The sequence below is a fragment of the Penicillium odoratum genome (assembly GCF_028828045.1).
Source record: "Penicillium odoratum strain IBT 22623 chromosome Unknown utg000008l_segment0_segment0, whole genome shotgun sequence".
NCBI lineage: Eukaryota > Fungi > Ascomycota > Eurotiomycetes > Eurotiales > Aspergillaceae > Penicillium > Penicillium odoratum.
The window spans coordinates 1,380,076-1,401,085 of record NW_026643150.1 but is presented as its reverse complement, the minus strand read 5'-3'; the positions used below and the strand labels follow the sequence as shown (position 1 = coordinate 1,401,085).

Below are 21,010 nucleotides of genomic sequence, written 5' to 3'. Positions count from 1 at the left end.
GAAAGGCAAATTAAAGAGGGGAAAGTAATTTGAAGTAAAAGAGATCGAGCCAATCAAAGGCAAGATGTCAAGGATGCGACATGCAGTTACAGGAAGGCAGAAATGGGAAGGGGAAGGGGAAGGGGAAGGGGAAGGGGAAAAGGAACGAAGTTGAAGTGGAACTTTGGAACTTTGGAACAGAATCCCGTTTACCTTTTTTTTTTTCTCGGGTAAGAACGGTTTTCCATTTCAGAATGAAAATGAACCTTTTTCCTTCTATGAGGTCTTTTCTTTCGCGCTAAAGGCGCCTGCTTTTCTATCCTAGGGAGAATATGGTCTAGTGAAGTGAGATTTGACAGAATTCGGTATAGCGGCATCATTTGCCTTGCATACAAACATGGGGTTACTTTTGTCTTATATGCACCAAGTTTTGATACTACATGCATCAAAGTCAATGAAATTCATTAATTCTAAAGACTTGAAACTTCCCCGGGTTTTTCTTTTTCTCCATAAGATTCTTGATTCCCCCAGTTAATCGAGAGTCCACCAAGTGGGGGTGGAGAGTCCACAGGGGAAAACCAAGCTCGGCTCTTACTAATGAATTTCTAACCGAGATTTCTATCAACTTTTAGAGACAATCGGATCTATGGATTTTACAACGTCAATGAAGACAATGGGTCTTCAAAGGGGAAAGTTTGGAAGTTCTAGAAACTCCAATTCTATTCTATTGAAGATTTCGCAAACCCAGTTATAACTCAGTCATTGGTAAAACACGTGATATACCTAAATATATTACACCCCATGGTCCAAGCTTGTCTGAATCGCCAACTTCCAATGAATTTACTCAACTACAGCACTGGACATACCTAAGCCTCACAGCAACTCTAACGCCCCACAATGTTGCTCTTGGCTCTTATACTCTGTCAGCTGGCTGCAGCTTCCCTCACAATCACCATCCCATCCACAAATTTCCTTCCCAATCCGCATGGGCTCCCCGCATCCACCCATGCCACTCTGACCACGCTCCCCTCCACCGGCAACGATCATCTTTTGACCGCCTCCTTATCCCACACCTCTACCTTGATATTCCATAATATTCCGGCCCAACAGGAATCATACCTGTTGGATATTCGTTCCAGCGAGTACATCTTTGCCCCTTACCGAGTCGATGTTGCTGCCGATGGGTCCATTCTAGGGATCTGGGAAACCTTCCGTGGAAACCCGTGGGACAACCGTGGTGCGGAGAAATATATTGTTGATGTGACCGGCAAACAACAATCCGATGTCATTGTAGAGGCCAAACTTCTGGGTCGAAGGGGCTTCTTCGAGGAACGTGCCAAGTGTGAGTGATGCGAATGGCATTCACGAGAATTGCATGCTAAAGAACGTACTAGTCTCGCCGTTAAGTCTCTTTAAGAACCCCATGATTTTACTGGCTATTGTTGCCTTGGGTTTCACTCTCGGCATGCCGAAGCTGATGGAAAGCAGTACGATTCACCCTTTTGTTTTCCCTTGAGCCGAGAATTTCATCTAACTGACTGATACAGTGGACCCGGAAATGCGTGCTGAATTTGAGGAACACTCACGCTCCTCACCCTTGACGGGAGGTGCAAACAATGCTCTTGCTGGAGGTGGATTTGATCTGGCTGGTTGGATGGCAGGTACCTCATCTAGCCCCATGGCCAATGCCGACGCTGCCCCAGCAGGGACCACCGGCCGTGACACAGGTGCAGCCACACGGCGTCGTTAGCTTGAACTGGTTACTCCATATCCCATCTTGTTCTATACTACGGGGTTCAATAAGCTCATAGAATTACAAAGCGATTCAAATGCTCCTCTAAATCATAAATCCATCCCATCCTAAGCCAGTCCATAGTGAAAACAATTAGACCCAACCCTCCATATCACGCCACAAGTTGAAGAAAAAAGAAAAAAGAACAAAGAACCAATAACCCATCATCGGGAGAGCCAAGGATCTGTACCGAACACTGGAAAGTGCACGATTTCACGAAATCGAAACCTCTGAAGCAACGCTAATAAGCACGATTTAAAAGTCCCCTCCCCCGAAATCACCACCACCATCACCGCCAAAGTCACCACCTCCTCCAAAGTCTCCACCGCCAAAGCCACCCCCACCATAGTCTCCACCACCACCATAGCCTCCACCATTATCATAATCATGATGATCTTCCATATTTTCCACGACATCGGCAATCAAAAGTCCACCGAGCAGTCCTCCACCCACACCTAGCGCAGCTGCACCGGCAGTTCCCATACCATGTTTCTGTTGAGGCTGTTGGTAATACCCGCCTTGGGATGGGTATCGTCCATATCCAGCCGCTGGGTACCCATACCCTGGCGCCTGCTGTGGGGGGTATTGCGCGTAGTATCCGGCATTCGGTGGAGCCTGTTGCGGATACGAGGCATATTGAGGCCGCGGTTGAGGTGGCGGGCGAGAGCTGCTAGAGCTCTTACCCATCAATTTACTCAGAAAGCCCCGGCTACGAGATTTCTGCTCTGGTGCCGAACTCTCCGGGATTGGCCCAGAGGCATAGGAACCGGTGGATTGAGGTGCAGGCTGCCCGTTGTAAAAATCGGCGGCAGCTCCCGGTGTCCCGGGACCTCTACTGCTGCTGCTAGCCCGTGCATCCTCCTCAGCCTGGAGCTTAGCGGCGAGACGGGCATCATCATCGATAGTAGGGCTGGCAGTGCCGCGTGAGGAAGTAGTAGGATTGTATGGGTTGTTTGAGGCCAGTGGTCGCTTCTGATCACCAGCGTTGGCGAGCACAGCTGGGTCAGCGGAGCCCGTATTATCGTATGATGGTGGCGGTGGTGGTTCGCTTGAGGGTCCGTCAACAGACGGTGCTGGTGTCTCAGGACGTTCCCACTGGGATTTTCCAGTAATAAGATTCACGTAAAACCTGCAAAGAGTCAGCTGGTCTCTCACTTAAAGGGACAATCATCAGATCTTTGGGGCTGCCGTCGTACCATGACTGATATCGTTCGTCGTACTGCGCCTTCCACCCCTCCGGAACGGAGGGCGGGGGAGGCCCGGAAGGTGGCGTAAAGGAAGCCGACATAAGCAGGGTGAATGCAGTATAAGGATTCGATAATTTCAAAGTAAAGTGATCAAGTCGATGAAAAAGTGAAAGAAAGAGAGATCACAAAAGCAATCAAAGACGGGGGATAAGGGAAAGTGATGAACTAAGTATACATGTATATGTGCTCCACAGTCTCCGCCTGATCTAGAAAAAACGCGATTCCACTGCGCCACAACGTGGCAGTGCGTCATTCCAGGTAAGTTGAAGTTACACACTCCGAACATTACCATACAGTGTTTAGTACATGACTTTCTAGCATGTACACAGTCAACCCCTCTATTACTTGATTACACCGTGGACTTTTTGAATACACGTTCGAAACCTCCACCGTGAATGGTGTAGGAGGTACAGTGGAAACTTTATTGTTCTAGGCACCGCACGACATTTTGCGCGGCAGAAAGTCTCTCGGGTGTTGGCAGTTCAAGGCAACTATGGGTGACTAGTTCTTCTAGTATGTCCATGGTTTCACAAACAACAGTAGCCTGTAGCATAAAACGGCTCACTTCACCTTCAGTCGCTACTACAAATATTGGCGTCGTACCATCCACTGTCTGGCCACCAATGATCATCTTCGAGGCCATCTTCCAGATTTTCAATAAAAGATGAAAAACTCGATGATTCTCGCTTTGACGGAGGCGGATTTGTTGGCTCGCGTTCCGGCGAATCGCCGGTCAGGTCAAAATGGACCACATCGACATTTGTGATCATTGGACCATGCCGCCGTTTCTTCCTCTTTTCTCTATCTTTCTCAACCCTATGTTTCTTTCTCTTCTTTTGATCACCAGCAGTCACGTTAATAGGCCGGTTGACCCCAAGCCCGTTACACATGTCCTTGTTTGGTAGACGGTTGTCCTGACTATTCCGTGCTTCAGCGATGTTTCTTTGCATCTGGAGTTCACGTTCTGCATTCTGATCGAGTTTCTGCTGGGTTTGCACCTGTGGTCCGCAAAGTTGCCTGAGTTGGTACTCGTCTTTGAGAGGGATTCGTTTAAGCTCATCCAGAGGTGTATCCTCTTGGACATCACGGGCCCAGCGAGCATAGGGACCTTTGTAGTTAGGCCCCTGTCCCGGGCCGTAGATTGGATGCCGTTCGATCTCGGCGCTAGAGATGAGCGCTCTGCTAGTCTCACGGCCAGAAATCTCCTGACATGGCGGCTCGGGAGCAGCTTTGGAATCGAATCCAGCCTTTTCAGGGTCCGAGCAAGGCCCGGAAGATAATACTTGAATGCCTCCACCCTGGGACCCGATAAGAAGGTGGGATCGATCTTCCGAAAATGCCCCACTCGTGATGCCCTCGTTGAACTTGGCAATGTTGGCCACTAGCACGTCCTCTGGGGATCGACGAATATCCCACTGTTTCAATAATCCATCAGAACCACCAGTGTAGAACTGATCAATGGCTGTCCCCCACAGAGCGACAGAGACTCCATAATCAGTCAGCTCTCGGGCATGTTCGTGGTTAAGTGGATGAAGCGAATCGCCGTGCGAAAGTCGATGAATGGATTTGTCGGGGTAACGAACATCCCAAACGTATGTACGGCCATCAGTGCAGCTGGCTGTGATGTAGGTAGAATTCATTGGGCAAAAGGTCGTTTCATTGACGTCTGCCGCTGGACATGGAAATCGGTTGGTGACAAGGAAACTATCCGCTGTGCAGTCGTAAACCTGTACAACAGTACGCGTCTTCAATGGAAGACGCATTGCTTGGCTGTAGGTAGATGCAGCCGCGAATTTAGGCAAGAAGGGGTGCCATTTGATATCGAAAATGTTCTGTGAGTCCGGAATGAGCTTGCGTGGGGTCACCGACCCTTGGCCAATTGTCCACAGACCAATATGACCGTAGTGTGGGACTTTGTATTCGTTCAGAATTCGTTGCGCCATGCCACCAACTAAGAAATGCTTCGTTGATGCCGTGTGGCCCCATGCAAGAGTTGTGGGCGCCAGGTCAAGAATTTTCTGCCGAGTATCTCGAACAATGGGCAAATCCACGCAAGTGGGAGCCTGGTCCTCCTGGACATCCCATAGATGGAACTTGTCGGTCCCAGTGGCAACAAGATTTGGCACTGACTTCGAAAGAGCCATGACTATAACTTTGGAGCTATGCTTTAATGTCTGAAGGCAAGAAGGATGTTTGTGAAGGCTAACATCCCAGATCTTGACGGTGTTGTCATAGCTCGCTGTGTAGAGTCGGTCACCGGCCCACTGCATATCAGCCACGCTGGTGTACAACTGGTCTTCAGTAATTGTTGACGAAGAAGGACGAGGAATCCGGTGATCTGGAAGCTCGTAAAGAACACTATCGACAAGGTCGCCTAGAAGCAAATTGCACTTTCGATTGTATTCGTCTGGCTGAGCCGTTGCCCCCGCGGCAAATCTTGTGGAATCAGACGACCAGGCGAGAGCCACTACATCGTTTGAGGCGCCTTTCCATGATTTCCAGGGACGAATATCCGATGTCATATCTGCATGAATCCGGTTGCTGGGACCGCAACCATGCAGTTCTCGATCCCACAAAAGTTTCCGGATGTTAGGAATCATGCGGGGAGGATCTTTGCTGGATACCGGGATAGAATCCGGAGGGGGCGACAATTCATGGGAGACTCGTGAGGCTTGAGACATTGAGTCCCTAGAGCTCTTGGGAGGTTCCTCCAGACCAACCAACACACGCAAATTGTAGGTGGTCGGTGTGTTTTTGGCTCGTCCAGAACGCCTGGGAGCTAGACCGCCAGGGCTCGGTACAGATGAAACAAAGGGAGGTGGGGTTGGGGTTGACCTAGGATCCGAAGATGACATGTGCAGATCGGGCCGGTTGATACTGTGGAGTGTAGCCACTACACTCTGTCCCAATGATTGCGAGGATATGTCTTTCTGAGGAACTAGTGTCGCTGGGGGACGTGGAAATGCGGGCTTCTCTTTCAGGTTGGCATCCGCATTCAATCCAGCAACCCTTTCTTGCAGGGCTGCTTGGCCACTCGGTCCCGAATCGTGTTTGGGGCGGGGTTCGAGATTATGTGTTAGTGTTGACTTTGGAGAGGGGACGTGGGTGGATGGCTCTACCATCTCTGGAGCAATTCGTGGTATCTGCCAGATATCGTTTTCTTTTCCTGGATGAAACACCGTATGGCCATGGGTAACAGACTTTGAGCAGCCCAAGGCTTGTTCATGTGGTGGCTTAGTGGAGGACTGGGTGAATATCGCCAGTAGACGATGAGCCTCACGTGAAACATGTTCCGCAAACTCTGTGCCATCTTCTCGAATTGAGCCACTGATCTGGCTCCTTCTCCTGGTGCGCGTTGAACTGTGGAGCATTTCGTAATAAGGATCTTAGAACTTTTTAACATCGCCGTGAATTAGTTTGAGTCTTTCATCTTGAAATGTGGGTTTATCTCACATTATAATGAGGTAAACAGAACTATTCAGTCAGCACAGTATTGTCAGACAGGAAAGACATCCCACCAAACCACACATATGAGCCTGGCTTTGAATGCGATCCACAACAGAGTGCAGAGCATTGGAGACCCATTCGTTATCCCCCAAGGTTATAGCCTGGTCATAGTATTATGGAGTATCCAATATTATGCCCCTAGACGACCGATGATGGATGATACGGAAATGTGAAACCAATGTGAATGAGGAAAGCAGCCGGGCAGTGGATAATGGAGTAGATAAAATTAGCGGTTTTTGAGACTCCAGAGGTTTTATGAAAGGTGTTTCTAATCAATTGTTAGCAGATCTTAACAATCAAACATCAATCTTAGAAGACACACCTCTTCAGGGGAATATTTGTACCAGCACAAAGCATATGAAGACACGAAATGTTCGGAGAATGGGGAAATCGCGAAAACGCGCTACGTTTGGCGCGGAGACCGCAAGGCGGTGAGAGGCATATTCATTATTCTAGGTATATAAGTATCTATATTTGACTGTATACTGTTATCTATCATTAGGACATAGATGAAGATTCCTGTAACTTCACGGATCATAGTGCTTTTGTGTAGAAAACAAAACAATTTAGTGAAATAGTGACAATGATACCCAAAAGCAATATATATACAGATCTGTAGAAACCCCACCGTCTCCACATTCTCTCTCTCCTTAGAGCTAGAGGAAATTCCCAAAGGAATCAAATAGAAAGGAGTTGAATAGTTAGCGGAGATGTACTCCTTACTTGCGAATTGCGCCCTTCTTGCGCAACGTTATCATTGTATCATACAGCACGTCCTTAAAGGCGAATAGGAAGGCAGCTGTAATCGCACTTTGAGTCACCTTAGGGCCAATGCCTGTAAGATATTCGAAAATTAGTAAGAAAGAAAAGACAGCAGAAAGCGTATTCAGCTTACCCTTATATAGACCTTTCCATCCCTCTTCCTGAATAATTCTCTTAAGGCTTCCATTCAGACTCTCCTTAGGACCATCCTTACTGGCCACATGCATCCGGCTTTTAATCGTGATGTATGGGTAGGTAATGCTAGTGGCCAGAATCTTGCCTAATGCTCCCAGATAAAAAGCATCCTTGGGGGTCATCCGACGGCGACGCTCAACCATATTCTTCAGCTGCTCAAAAATAGTGTATTGCAGAATTGGGTTAATCACCAGAATTAACGCCGGGAGAACACCGGCAAACAGAGCCTTGGGACCTTCCTGTCGCAAAAGATCCATCAAAGTACTGAGTGTTGACGCCTTGGTTTTCGGTGCTCCTGGTAGACTTTGTTCCTCCGACGCCGACTTACGAGCCGTCATGCGGGTGTTGATTACCCAGATAGGATTGGTGATCAGCACGGTGGCACTACCTGCGATTGCTCCTGCAATCATGGACTCCACAGTCGTGAGCTTCTTCGAAGCACGGCCCGCCTTAATGGCGGCCTTCTCAAAAGCCGCCCGGGTCCACTCATACCAGTAGTAGTACACGAAATTAGTGACGCTGATTCCGAAGAGAGCGGACTCCAAGCCCGAGTAGAGTCCCGAGATACCCTCCCGCTGGACGATCCGTCGAATCGCATCGAGATTGGTGGAGTGCGCACGCTTAGACTCGACCTGCGCTCTAGTGGATAGGGTAATGAGGGGATATCTAGTATGTAGATTTTAACAGTCTATCCATATGGGAGGGGGGTGACGTGGAATATCATACGTCAAAATCATCGACAAAACTCCTCCTCCAGCGCCCGCTAGAGCGTGCGCAATGTTATCACTTTGCTGAACGGCCACAGAGGGCGTGGGATTTTGCTGTGGACGTTCGGACATGGTTGCAGGGGTCGAAAGGAAAGGTGGATAACTTGAATACCGGTCACAATTGATAAAGGAAATCAAAGGGGCAGAAGGGTTTTTGAAGAAATGGATTTAGGAGCAAAAAAGGGTGCGTTAATGACTCGGCTTGGGATGGGGAGAAGGAGAGTTTCATGACGTTTTGCCGAATGATGTGCCTCGGCTTGTGCCCAACTCCACTACATTCCGGGGTATGCGACAGATGAATCAGTTCCCTCTAGGAGGATTCCGGAGCTGACCGAATCTTTACTAGAATTACTCGGCGTTTTGATATGTATGCAACACGCGTTTCATAATCTCTTATCGTTCATATCCGAAGAAATTCGGTGGCATGTGATTTCCATAAGCACATGAAAACAAAGAGTATATAAAACCTAGTTATTGCTACGCGTATAGATGATTCACTAAAAAAGAGACATAATTCTCGCCATTAATTCATTCAGAAATGAATCCAACCTACAAGAAAGAGAAAATAGAGGGGATGGGAGGGAGATAGAGAGAAAAAGTAGAACATGTCACAGCGAAGGCCCAAGAATATGTGGCCAGGAAAAGGTAAAAAAGGGGGTTTAAGGGCAGGGGAGGAGAAAAGGAGAAAAAAAGAAAACAATAACACCGATGATCACGAAGCAAACGCAGAACAATCGAACGCAGGGCCATCTAAAAGACAGGAAGAAGAACCCAGGGACCCTCAAGTCTCGTCCAGTCCTCGATCGATGTCGGGCGTTGAATGACCCTGGCCGTCGCAGAACAACTAGCATACCGCTTTGAGAACCCTCAATTCATGTAACATTGCGCCAAATGAAAAGCATCATATCGCATGGATCTAGCAGCAGCCGCCTCCTGACCCAGACTGAACACCCTGACCCTGACCAACCTGCACGGTAGGCTTGTTGTTGACGGTGGCTGTTCCCATACGCTCCTTAATCTGTCGTGCCATTGTCAAGAATGCCTGCTCGACGTTCGATGCGTTCTTGGCGGAGGTCTCCAGGAAGGGGATTCCGAGGCTATCGGCGAACTCCTATACCGATGGAAAATCCAATGGGTCAGCAACGGACAACTTACTCAGAAGAAACAAGGGCTGAAATGTGCTCAGGATAGGTGAAGGGGAGGAAAGGCATACCTTTGCCACGGTGTACTCCACAACCTTCTTGTCCTCCATATCACTCTTGTTGCCCACCAGCAGTTTGTTTACACCCTCGGTGGCGTACCGGTCAATCTCCTGAAGCCACTGCTTGACATTGTTGAAGGAGTCCATGTCGGTCACATCATACACCACACAGATTCCATGGGCGCCACGGTAGTAGGAAGAGGTGATGGTACGGAAACGTTCCTGGCCAGCAGTGTCCCACTAATTTGCACCAGTCAGCCATGTTTCACCCGCATCTTTGAGGATTTTGCCTACAATCTGAAGTTTCACGGTCTTGCCATCCAGTTCGATAGTGCGGATTTTCTGCGACAGGTATTAGCATGTCATTTCGGGAGCCCCACCGGAGTTGAGGTCAACATACAAAGTCCACTCCGATAGTCGAGATGTAACTTTCAGTGTAGGTGTCATCAGCAAAACGAAGCAGCAGACACGACTTGCCGACACCGGAGTCTCCGATGAGCAGTAGCTTGAAAAGGTAATCGTATCTATTGGAATTTGAAGTTAGGATAGGCAGATCGGCGAGAAGACGTTTGGACAGTCGCAACCAAGGGGGGATATCAGCAGATCAGAAGAATACTCTAGAAGGACAAAGAAATATTAATGGAGTCCTTAAAGTTGTGTCTTGTCATAAGAAAGGTTTTGCAACAACAGCAAAGATGGAGGGGGGACACGGGGGAGAGACGTGTGTCCCGACCGAGGAAACACAAAGGCTTACCACTCAGGGTTCATGATGAAGAGATGGAATCTGGTCCAGACACCAAGATGCAGTTGAATATAGCGAAAGGAAAATGAGGAGGAGAGATGGGAGGTGAAGGAGGTTCCAAGTTAGAGGGGAGTTGAATGATGAACGCCTGAAATGAATGATAGGAGGTGCAGGAGAGCACATGCACCTGATGTGCAGCTTTGTTTCACCGTCACCGCTTTGTATCATTAGGAACCCAAATATAACTGATAACTGATCACCCTCTCGCTCTCTGGATTTATTGAATTTAGTGAATTCATTGAATTAATTTAAGTTGTTCCAATATTCTTATTCTCAACTGCCTTAATCTAAATATGATAGGTTTTATTGCTGTCAAACGAACTGTGATCATAGAACTAGATACTCATGTCATTGAAAGTGACTTTCTCACCGCACATGTTCATTCTCTGCCTCGTGCGAACCTCATTTGCCCCTGGCAGGTGATCAGCCATGTCACTTGTTTTTTCAGTGGACCTCACCTCACCTCATTTTCATCATCATTCTTCCTAATCAAGAACTGAAACTGAAAACAAGTATGGAATCCTTCATGCGAAACCATGAGCCCGCAGCCACTCAAGAGCCAGCGCCTGATCCCGTTCCTTGTAAGAGGCGTTGGTACGAATGTTATCAGAGATAATAACAAGGGCACGCTCATAGGAACCAGTGTTTTTACTCTGGAAGAAATTGGCAATATCATCACCAATCTGGTGGTCAGCAAACTTGGACAGACCCATGCGGATGAACCGCTCAAAGACTACATTGTTGGAGGACAGTCGGCCCTCCACCGAGGTCCAGTGCGATTTGATGTACTCCCATAGCAAGTGTCGGACCTTGGAGTTGGCAGCCAGAGATACTGCACCACTGTGCATGTCCTGGATAGCCACCTTGTCGGAGAAAACGAAGTCCAGGTAGTCCTGCACAAGAGCTGGCTCCTTTGTACGTCCCATAGCAGCCAGACAAATCTCCTTACCATCAACAGAATCTGTGCGCAGATATTCCTCCTTGACAGCATCGTATTCCTTCCGGCCGCCCTCTGACACATTAAGGCTGAAAATCACTGACCGAAGATTGGTGTGCACCGCACTCGTATCTTTGCCCGTGGCCCACAGATCGAATCGCCTCTTAGACTCAGCGATGATACTGTGATTCCATCAGCAAAATGAGCACAGGGACTTATTTTAAGAAAGCAAGATGTAGCTTACCCCTCTTCGCCAGCATTACCAGCCATAGCGATAAGCAACTTGCGGAGTTGAATGGTGAGATAGTCCTCATTAGACCGAAATTCCCAGCCAAGTTTCTCGGCAGCCGGAGCGGCCAAAGTCTTGGTGAATTTCTTCAATCCTTCGGCCACAGCTTCGTTCTGGGAGAAAACAGAGCGGAGGTTTGCTAGCGATGAAGATACCTGCGACCAGACACTGTAGAATAAGAAGTTAAAATTAGCTGGGGAGGTTAAAAATTATCGTCAGACAACAGACGGAATACTCACAGGTAGTTTTGCTCTCCCTTGAATCCCTCTAGGAGAGCCAGCAAGGCTGGCGTGTTGCCCTCGCCGGAGATTGCAAGAGCAGCGGCATCTCCCAGCAACCCGATCTTATCTTCGGTGCTCAGAAGCTCAAGGGACTGGCCAAGCTTCTCTAGACGAGCAGGGGGGTAATTTGTCCGGTAGAAACCAGCCAAATCCTTATTAATCTTGTAGAAACCATCCTCTCCGATGCCTGGCACATTGTCGGATTTCTGGGCAAGAGCACGAGTATCCAATGTGGCCATGTTTTCACCGGACTTGATTCCTAGAGGAATCCACCAAGTGGTCTCATCCTCTTCAGGCTTCGCATCTCCGGTGGACAAGAATCGAGTTTGGCGAACGCTAATTTGACCGGGTTCCTCGGCCACAGTAACGACTGGGAAGCCAATCTTGCGAATCCAAGGGTCCTGTATCGTATCGTCAAAACTCGATTTCTCTGTGAAGCCACATAATGAAGCCTTGGAGAGCAGATGAGATTAGACATACCATGAAGCCGTGCACATCTTGACCGGAGGCCTTGCTCAAGGCAGACCACAGGTCATTGGTAGTTGCGTTTCCTTAAATGCCAGAGGTTAGCATCTAAATATAGTTCCTTTCGTTTTTCTTTTCCCCTTACCGTATGCGTGGGACTTAAGGTAATCAGCGACACCCCGGAGGAATGTCTCACGACCAAGGTGAATGCTCAGCATGCGAATGACCGAGCTTCCTTTGAGATAGCTGATGTGGTCAAAGATTTGGTCCACCTCGAGAGCGTTTCGGACAGGCACCTCGATAGGATGGGAGGCTCGTAGCGAATCCAAATGAAATGCTTGTTGCACACCCTCAGCCTGTGAAACATGTCAATGATGATCTAGACGAAGTTTGGCTTTACCTCGGGAATTGCGTACAACAAACTGAGACCAGACATTCCAATCTACAAGAAATGTTAGATTGTGACATGCTTGTAGAGTATGAACAACACCTACCCGGATGGAAGTGATCCACGGCAAGCCAACCAACCCAGGTTGCAAACCCTTCATTCAACCAAAGCTCATTCCACCAGTCCATGGTAACAAGGTTACCGAACCATTGGTGAGCCAGTTCTACATTACGGTGGGTTAGATATATATCCAAAATCATCCAAGGGGAATCGACGATCTAACCGTGCGCGACGACATAGGCAATCCGGTTCTTGTACCGGTTGTCTGATTTTCCTTCATCAAAAAGAACTGCGGTGGTCCGATATGTGACCAAGCCCCAGTTCTCCATAGCTCCCATAGCCTGAGTAGAATCCAGTCAGCTAAATGCCAAGTTCTTGGGCATGATTGAGAAGGCCCAATCACTCACAAACTCATGCACAGCCAAGAGATCAGCCTTGGGAAGCGGGTACTCAATTTCAAAGATCTCAGAGAAGTAATCAACTGTCTGATTGGCACATTCCAGCGCAAATCGAGCCTGTTCTTTGAGACCCCGGGTGGTGTAGACGCGGACAGGAATGCTCTTGCCCTGGTATTTGCGTTCTGTCATGGCCTCAACATATTCAAAATCACCTACTGCCCATGCAAGTAGCTGCAGTCGATTTCATTACGTTAACAATGTCAATCATTGAGGCGCGGACCTTGTACTCACGTAAGTGCTCATCACTGGTGTTTTCTCAAACGCGACGAACTTCAATCCAGAGTGGCTTCCTTCCTTTTCAGATTTAATAGGCATATTGCTGAGCGCGGTCTGGCCTTTGGGAATTTCTATCTCAAAATCAAAGGTAGCCTTGAGGTTCGGCTCATCAAAGCAAGGGAAAGCCCTCCGGGCGTCGCAAGACTCGAACTGAGTGCTCAACATGTAGTAAAAATCACCTTCCTTGGGGGTATCTGCAGCCGGTTCCCCCACGGGCTTGTACTTGGATCGGTAAAAGCCCGACATAGCGTTGTTCATAGTGCCGGTGAAGTTGATGGACAGGACGACATCAGAGGGTGCAATTTCTTGCGATAACTTCAGAAACACCCGTTCAGATACCTTATCGTAGGTGATGTCAGAGGTCTTTGCCAGCTGCGCGCCTGTTCAAGAAAGAGAAAAAGGTAACCCGTCAGTCTTTTTCAGATCCCACTACCAATGCGCGTTTAAGGGTTGATTCATCAAACACGAACCATCTTTCCCCAGTACTTCGGCAGCCTGGACCTCAATATCCTTGGCATTCAACACAATTTCCTTCGTAGTACGAGTAATTTTGGTATCGATCTTCAGTAGACCTTTGTACCCCCACGCACCCTCAAGCTGCAAGTCGAATAGCGAGACATGGTAGTTGGTCGGTTTGGCCCTGCTTTCAGGTTAGCCCAGTGTTTGAAGGTATATAGCAATCCCAAAAGATATGAACACATTATTTTTCATTGATTTCAGGAGAGGGAGAAGATAAAATGAAAGTCGGTCAGACAACATCACTCACAAGTCAGGCAAGGTATCTCTGTCGGTGGAGGCCATCATGCGAGCCTCGGCGGAGCAATAACGAGAAAAGACAAGATTCAGTCTGGGCGCAGGGATTGAGAATAGTCGAGGGTTTAGACGACGAGAGGAGCGAGAAGAAAAAGAGAGGAAGGAGGGGGAGGGGCAGAAAGGCGCTCGCCGCTCTGCAATGGCGACTCCAGCGCGTCTTGTCGCCGCTATGGATCTTCTCCCCCACATCACTTTCAATTGCCAACTCTCCCCAATTCTCGGCTATCGTCGGATGGGAAACTCTCAGGAAGTTCTTAGGTATTCTTTTTCTTTCTCTCTGTGCCGTTTTATGATATCCTATTTCGACGTATCTCCCGCTGAATGCGCGGCAAACGAAGAGAAGAGAAGTTTCTCCAGACGGAGCTCCGTCGGAGCTTGGACCATTATCAAAGGCGGCTAGCATTCCCGCGCAACGAATCCACCTTTCACCACTTTGGGCCGGAACAAACCGATAGTTGCCAACGCCATGGCCGATTCGGACGAGGAATACGTCGGAGATGTTACAGAGGATGAAGATGATCTCCAGGTGACCCGGAAAGATCAGATCGGGACAAGGAAGAGAAAACAGCGTGGAGGTGCAGAGTGGGAGCTGTCCAGGACCTGGGAGACACTCGTCGAAGGCGCAGATGGCACCATCAGTGCGACCGTGGAGGGGCTGCTGGAAGCTGGAAAGCGGAAAAGGTGTGTTCACTTGCTTTCTCAGATATCGAAATGTCCGGCTTGCTGACCTCATTGCGACCAGACTGTTGAAAGATACAACTCCTCTCCAACGCGGTATTATACGACATCTGATCCTTGTCCTCGACCTTTCACAGTCCATGTCCGAAAAAGATCTACGTCCGACACGTTACCTGCTGACTCTGCGATACGCGCAGGAATTCGTGCGAGAATTTTTTGAGCAAAACCCCATCTCCCAGTTGGGCGTCTTGGGTCTGCGGGACGGCCTAGCTGTTCGAATCAGCAATATGAGCGGAAACCCCACGGAGCACATGAAAGCCATCCAATCACTCAAGACCCAAGACCCAAAAGGTCTTCCCAGTCTACAAAATGGACTGGAAATGGCAAGAGGTGCCCTTTTGTACGTCATCTCATCCACCCTTCAATCATGCCAGTGGTGCTTTCCAAGGCTGATTCGTTGAGCTAACTGGCCGCTACAGTCACACCCCCAAACATGGGACTCGAGAAGTGCTGGTTATTTTCGGCTCCCTCCTGTCTTCGGACCCAGGTGATATCCATCAGACCATCAATACCCTGATCAATGACAAGGTACGAGTCCGTATTGTCGGTCTCGCTGCACAGGTCGCGATTTGTCGTGAGCTTTGCACAAAAACGAACGGAGGTGATGAAACGACCTACGGTGTGGCGCTCAATGAGCAACATTTCCGAGAGTTGATGATGGACGTGACCACCCCGCCCGCCACGTATTCCCTGAAACAATCTGCTAGCTCGTTGTTGATGATGGGCTTTCCATCTCGAACAGTAGAGGCAAGGCCCTCTCTCTGCGCTTGCCACTCTAAACCATCTCGGGGTGGGTACTTGTGCTCCCGTTGTGGCAGCAAGGTATGTAGTTTGCCCGCAGAGTGCCCCTCGTGTGGGCTCACCCTGATTCTTTCGACACACCTTGCCCGGTCATACCACCATCTTTTCCCCCTGATTAATTGGATCGAGGTACCATGGCGCCGGGCTTCACGAAGCACTGGGTGTTTTGCCTGTGGCCTACCTTTCTCTACCATTCCACCGGAAGACCAATGGCAAGCGACCGAAAGCCACACAAAGGGAATGAGTGTGAGTGGTCGCTACGAATGCACAGCATGCCAAAATCATTTTTGCATTGATTGTGATCTCTTTGCCCATGAGGTTGTGCATAATTGTCCTGGGTGTCAGAGTAAGAATAACCGGATCATGGACAACGACGCGAAGGTAGACGGAATGGACACGACCATTTAAAATATATTCTTGTTATATATCATTGCATATTTCTTGGCGTCAAATGAGGGTCTATGAAAGAAGAAAGAAGGAACAAGCAAAATGTAGATAACAAGGTTGACATACGGTCTTATGGCTTTTGCACTAGACCGCTTATCGCTTATCGCGTGAACCTCGGCTGTAAATCCATTTCTCTTGCCCCTGCCAACTCCGCATCACTTGTCCTGTTAGACCTGAAGGAGCAATTTGAAAGAAACTATGAAACAATACTCCCAGTTCGAGAAGCTGCGGGACTATGATTTTCATATGGATCCCGAATTTGCTAATGGTCTTGCCACCATCTTGGGCCATCCCGACACGCCTGCTACAGAGTTCGAAATGAGTCGTGAGGATGATCTTGTTTTACAGGCCAAATGTTTCTTCTTCTCACGGTATCATATCATAACCAATCTTTGTCCTGGGGTGGTGCACTGATTACCGATACAGGAAGGAAAATCTCTCACCATCAATTGACTTCACTGCCTATAAGTTATGGCTCACGGCGTCAACCTGCAAGCCTCATGAATCGAACGTTCCAAGTGACTCGTCGAACATCTCTATCCCCGAAAAGCCGGTGGACTCGGAGCCTATATACCCATCTTCCTTTGCGCATATAGTTGAGCTTATTACCACAGGGCAGCCAATTCCGGGGATTGAGCAGATTCCGGATACGGTATTGACGGGTCATGAAATCTCGAGTGAAAAACCTCGGCGACGCAAGCCGTGGGAGAAGGATGAAATGGAGCCTACAAAGAGTGAATATACGGCGGAAGCTTGATCTGTGTAATCACTCTATGAAACTTATGTCTTTAAGCACCATGGGACATTGGAGGGAGCGGATACTCTGTGAAGGAGGATATATGTAACTGGTTTTATAACGATACAATTCATCTGTTCTTTTGAGATAACACTTGACACAACAGTGGCCATCAAATTCCGCATGGCGAAAACATAATAGAGAACAACTCCGTTGAACTTTAAACATGCAATGACAGACAGAGAAGGTCAGCAGTAGATATCGTAGAAGCATGTAATAAGGCCATTCGCGAATCAAACCTCCGACATAATCAACACCGGATTACTTCTTCGTAATTGGAAGTGAAATATAAGCTATCGTCACAAGCAGATTGCAGATTGACGCTTCAGAGGGTTCTTCTTCGGGCCATGCTCGTCACCGGGGAGACACAAAAAGTCTGGGGTTTACCGAACAATGGACGAGTGAGAGACCAAGAAAATAGATCGGCAGGAACAGCGAACGGACGAAATTGAATCCATGGAGGTAAACAAAGCGATTTTGGCAGCAGCTGACTGCCCCCGGAATGAACATAGGGTTGAATAGGAAAGTAAGTGATATGGTCAATAATGCGTTGGTTTGCGGTCAGATTTCTCTTTTCTTTCTCTTTTTGTATTTTTTGGTCTTTGGATTGGTTACTTTCGTTTTCCCCTTCTTTTCGCTGCAGGCGGGTAAGTGGGAATATCAAGTTTTATGCGTCGAGCGGAAAGGATACATGGTGATTTAACGGAATGGCGCATAGTTGGCATTCCATTGGTTTCCTCGATTGAACCGGTTTCCAGTTTGGCCGGTGGATGGAAACCTGTCCTCATTGAACTGATTGAATCGACTCATTTGAATGCCAGTCCCAGGTCCAGGACGCGTGGCATGGGACGGGTTGCAACAGAGCATGGCGACGCGAGAACCAAACTTGGAACCACGAAGGGAGACCATGTGCTTTCTAAAGAAAAGAAATAATGAGTGCGTAGCCCTGCGTGATACTGGGGTGAAAGAGATAAATACCGGATGTGGCTAGCAACGAGTTCACGTTGATGAGGCGCTGCGTTCATTAAAATCCACTGAATCAAGTAGTTCCCATATTGATCCCCGGCAACTGTGACTTATGTGAGCTTTTTTCCATTCAAGAAACAGGGAGGATAGCCTCTACTCACTGTCGATCAAAGGCATCCGAGGTCGGTCTGCACGACCTGTGCAAACCCGAGAGAGATAGCGATCTAGAAACTCCGAGCCTCCAATTTTCAAGCATTTCTCGACTATCTTTGACGCAAATTGATCCATACTATATTCGACCGCATGGTGAAGAACGTGTTCAATCGCACGACTTTTGTCATGGGGGGCACCGTGTTCGCAAACATGTTGAATGCACCAGTTGCCGAATTGGCCATGGGATAGTAAATCCACTTTCCCCAAAACTTCTTCAATTGCTGGTCGCTTTTAGATATTAGCACATGGGAAAACAAACACCTTTTAGTATTGGAGACCTCTTACCTTCTCTTCCTCGACGCAGTTTTCGAAAATATTCTGGACTACCAAGCTTCCCGTCTCTCCCAGAGCTACTTCATGCCACATTCCACGCAGGGCTTCGTTCACCTTGGCCATGACCTGTGGTGGCTCGCCAGTCCATCGAAGTTCAAATAGCTTCTGCCAGACATGGCAAGCATATCGATGAATTACCGTCTCTGGAATTCGGCGAAGAAGTTCACGTACCATGACAGCCTTGTGTTCCTCAGGAACGCAGTCAAACGCCTTTTGAATTACATGACAGCCAAACGGGTCCATACTCAGGCTGAGAGTGTTGCCTCTGATTGCATTGGCAATGGCGACAATCTGCTCGGGAGTTCCATGCTCAAAGCATCGCTGGACCAGGAAGTTCCCGAACCGGTTCACCATCAGAGGGTAGGCTTGACTGACGATCGCTTCGATGATCTCGTACTTTTGTTCCGTTGAGCCGACTTTGAGTTTCTGTTGTAGGAAAATGGATGCTTGTTGATCGTTGTTGCAAACGATTTTGTCCATTATGTATTTCCAGTCGCACGAAACGTTTTTGTCCAGAAGACGGCGATAATTGAGGGGTTCAAGGGGTGAAATGTAGGTTTGTATAGAGTTTCCACTTGGCTATACAAATTTAGCTCATACGAATCAAGTTAAGATTGCTCTACTCACAGGAGAAGTCGTCCACGGGGTTCCTCCATCCGCGTTCACCGCGGTGAACTCGGTAGCAGTCGGAGAAAGAGCAGTCGACATTGATCGGGCGTGGTAAGGCAGAATTGGGTAGGGCCCCATGGACTGGAAGGGGCTGGATAGTCCTGCAATAGGTGACGAGGGTGATTTTGGGGGAGGTTCTATAGTAGATCCTGGAACAATCCCGGCCCAAGAAGTATTCGGAGTTGGCAAAAATGAGTTCGCTCGGCCTGTCTGGGGAATTGGACGACTTTGTCTGGAGTTTGGGGTTTGAACGTATCGAGGCTGCTCACTTGGTGGTCTGAAATAGAAGCCATATGGACCGTGAGAAGGGCCTGACATGACCCTCTGTGACTGCATCGCCCCGTGGGATGTAAATGCAGGAAATGCAGCTAGTCCACCCCAAAAACGATTTGACTCCTGGGCAGCATGGCTGGAGCCCAAGAAGGCCTCGCCGTAGGATCTGTCGAAAGTAGCATCGTTGGTCGCGACTCCAAATGAGATCTGACCATGCGGATTCCATGATCCCCGAGCACGATTGAAGCCCCCCGCAGATAATGCATCAGAAATGTCCGACTGGGAGTCCTCTTGCGAGTTCCATGCGTCCTGTAACTGACCAAATGCCGGATTTGAAGCATTGAAAGCATTTTGTAAGTGACTGATTGTTTGTTCCGTGATCTCACGACCACCAAAATCTGCCTCGGACGGTGGACCAAGAGCCTGGTCTAAGGTATGTTTGATTACCCGTGTCTGGGCAAGTTCTTGCTCCTGAAGAGCGATCTTGGAGTTTGCAGCAAGAAGCTGCTGCTGTAGTCGAGCAAGTTCCACATTCTTGTCACTATGGCCGTATTGATTCACTTCGGAACTCACAGAATGATGCGTCTCATCTGCCATCGAAATCTGTGATGGGCCAGATGATGAGTCTGTCTCTGAGGTTTTTGGCAGTACTTCGGGCGCAAGCTTTGCGAATATTTTCTCTAGCTCCGGGGGATGCTCAGCGATAGAGTCAGGTTTCATGTGCTCCAACTTCGGCTTCTAGGATTGTGAGACCAAAACACAACTGTCTCTGCGACATCAAGAGCACTGACCTTGTAAGATGGAGGCTCGAGATCTTCACTAGATAAACTCTGTAGTTTTCCATTTCTAGGACCGTCAATTGCATCCGATGAGCTATGGCAAGTGTTGGAATGCCGGTGGCTCTAAGTGACAGAAGACCAACAAGATAAGCACTATGTTTTCCTTTCCATGGCCCCGACGAGTTAGAAGACTCACCGATAAGTCCCGCCCAAAACCGAGGTTTCGTGCATCTGGGATGCCGTTGTTCAGTCGTACATCATGGCTGATCCGGGGTGGCCTAGGCGAAGCAACGAGAGAGGCCATGATGCCAGCTCGAGGGGACAGAATGGGGTAGGAATTCAGATGCGTTTTCCCCAATTTCAAGAATTCACACAGAAAGCCAGAGCTGTTGGGTTCTCACTCAATGACGGTTGACTTGGAGCTTGAATTTGAGGTTCTTTAAGAAGGGAGAGAGGAGTGTAGAGTGAGAGAATGGAGAGGACAAGAACTACCGGGGGGGTTTAGCAAATTTAGGATAAAATGGAAGGAAAACACATCTAGATATCTCTCTAGGAAGGCACGAGTAAATAGTAAAGATCACGGGGCTTGACACGGCAAAAGCCAAATATTACTTACTTTCATAATCCAAAATCGCCATTTGAGTTGGCTTTTTTTCAGCAATCATGATTAATGACCGTGGACTGATTCAATTTACACTGAAAGATTTCGCATGTTACCGATCTTCGAAACATACTTGAAGCTCTCGAGGCGCAGAGGCACAGAGGAAGCTGCAATA

The 21,010-nt window shown here is 48.4% G+C and overlaps 8 protein-coding genes across 8 annotated transcripts; 2 read left to right on the top strand and 6 right to left on the bottom strand.

Annotated features, from left to right (window-relative positions):
• Positions 1-876: 876 nt before the first annotated feature.
• Positions 877-1,729, top strand: N7520_010746 (uncharacterized protein; the record flags this gene model as incomplete). The annotated part of the gene is made up of 3 exons (XM_057144679.1): positions 877-1,321; positions 1,374-1,466; positions 1,527-1,729. 3 exons carry the CDS (start codon positions 877-879, stop codon positions 1,727-1,729), a joined length of 741 nt encoding a protein of 246 aa, XP_056990433.1.
• A 297-nt stretch (positions 1,730-2,026) lies between these two features.
• N7520_010745 (WW domain-containing protein) lies at positions 2,027-3,059 on the bottom strand (the record flags this gene model as incomplete). Its single annotated transcript, XM_057144678.1, has 2 exons — positions 2,027-2,900; positions 2,968-3,059. 2 exons carry the CDS (start codon positions 3,057-3,059, stop codon positions 2,027-2,029), a joined length of 966 nt encoding a protein of 321 aa, XP_056990432.1.
• Positions 3,060-3,590: 531 nt separating this feature from the next.
• Positions 3,591-6,389, bottom strand: N7520_010744 (WD repeat protein; the record flags this gene model as incomplete). The annotated part of the gene is made up of 1 exon (XM_057144677.1): positions 3,591-6,389. One exon carries the CDS (start codon positions 6,387-6,389, stop codon positions 3,591-3,593), a length of 2,799 nt encoding a protein of 932 aa, XP_056990431.1.
• An 855-nt stretch (positions 6,390-7,244) lies between these two features.
• Positions 7,245-8,321, bottom strand: pmp47 (putative peroxisomal membrane protein Pmp47; the record flags this gene model as incomplete). The annotated part of the gene is made up of 3 exons (XM_057144676.1): positions 7,245-7,360; positions 7,421-8,148; positions 8,209-8,321. 3 exons carry the CDS (start codon positions 8,319-8,321, stop codon positions 7,245-7,247), a joined length of 957 nt encoding a protein of 318 aa, XP_056990430.1.
• Positions 8,322-9,165: 844 nt separating this feature from the next.
• On the bottom strand, positions 9,166-10,218 carry N7520_010742 (Rab family GTPase YPT1; the record flags this gene model as incomplete). Its single annotated transcript, XM_057144675.1, has 5 exons — positions 9,166-9,360; positions 9,463-9,690; positions 9,745-9,792; positions 9,851-9,974; positions 10,208-10,218. The coding sequence occupies 5 exons, from the start codon at positions 10,216-10,218 to the stop codon at positions 9,166-9,168; spliced, it is 606 nt and encodes a 201-aa protein (XP_056990429.1).
• Positions 10,219-10,776: 558 nt separating this feature from the next.
• On the bottom strand, positions 10,777-14,408 carry N7520_010741 (M1 family metallopeptidase; the record flags this gene model as incomplete). The annotated part of the gene is made up of 12 exons (XM_057144674.1): positions 10,777-11,371; positions 11,434-11,646; positions 11,718-12,160; positions 12,240-12,310; positions 12,370-12,580; positions 12,641-12,666; positions 12,719-12,835; positions 12,896-13,013; positions 13,080-13,301; positions 13,362-13,786; positions 13,877-14,046; positions 14,173-14,408. The coding sequence occupies 12 exons, from the start codon at positions 14,406-14,408 to the stop codon at positions 10,777-10,779; spliced, it is 2,847 nt and encodes a 948-aa protein (XP_056990428.1).
• Positions 14,409-14,685: 277 nt separating this feature from the next.
• N7520_010740 (TFIIH/NER complex subunit SSL1) lies at positions 14,686-16,962 on the top strand (the record flags this gene model as incomplete). The annotated part of the gene is made up of 4 exons (XM_057144673.1): positions 14,686-14,900; positions 14,962-15,297; positions 15,377-15,779; positions 16,702-16,962. 4 exons carry the CDS (start codon positions 14,686-14,688, stop codon positions 16,960-16,962), a joined length of 1,215 nt encoding a protein of 404 aa, XP_056990427.1.
• A 738-nt stretch (positions 16,963-17,700) lies between these two features.
• Positions 17,701-20,538, bottom strand: N7520_010739 (Pumilio-family RNA binding repeat-containing protein; the record flags this gene model as incomplete). The annotated part of the gene is made up of 7 exons (XM_057144672.1): positions 17,701-17,917; positions 17,980-18,070; positions 18,129-18,408; positions 18,466-19,092; positions 19,141-20,193; positions 20,247-20,357; positions 20,431-20,538. 7 exons carry the CDS (start codon positions 20,536-20,538, stop codon positions 17,701-17,703), a joined length of 2,487 nt encoding a protein of 828 aa, XP_056990426.1.
• Positions 20,539-21,010: the final 472 nt, after the last annotated feature.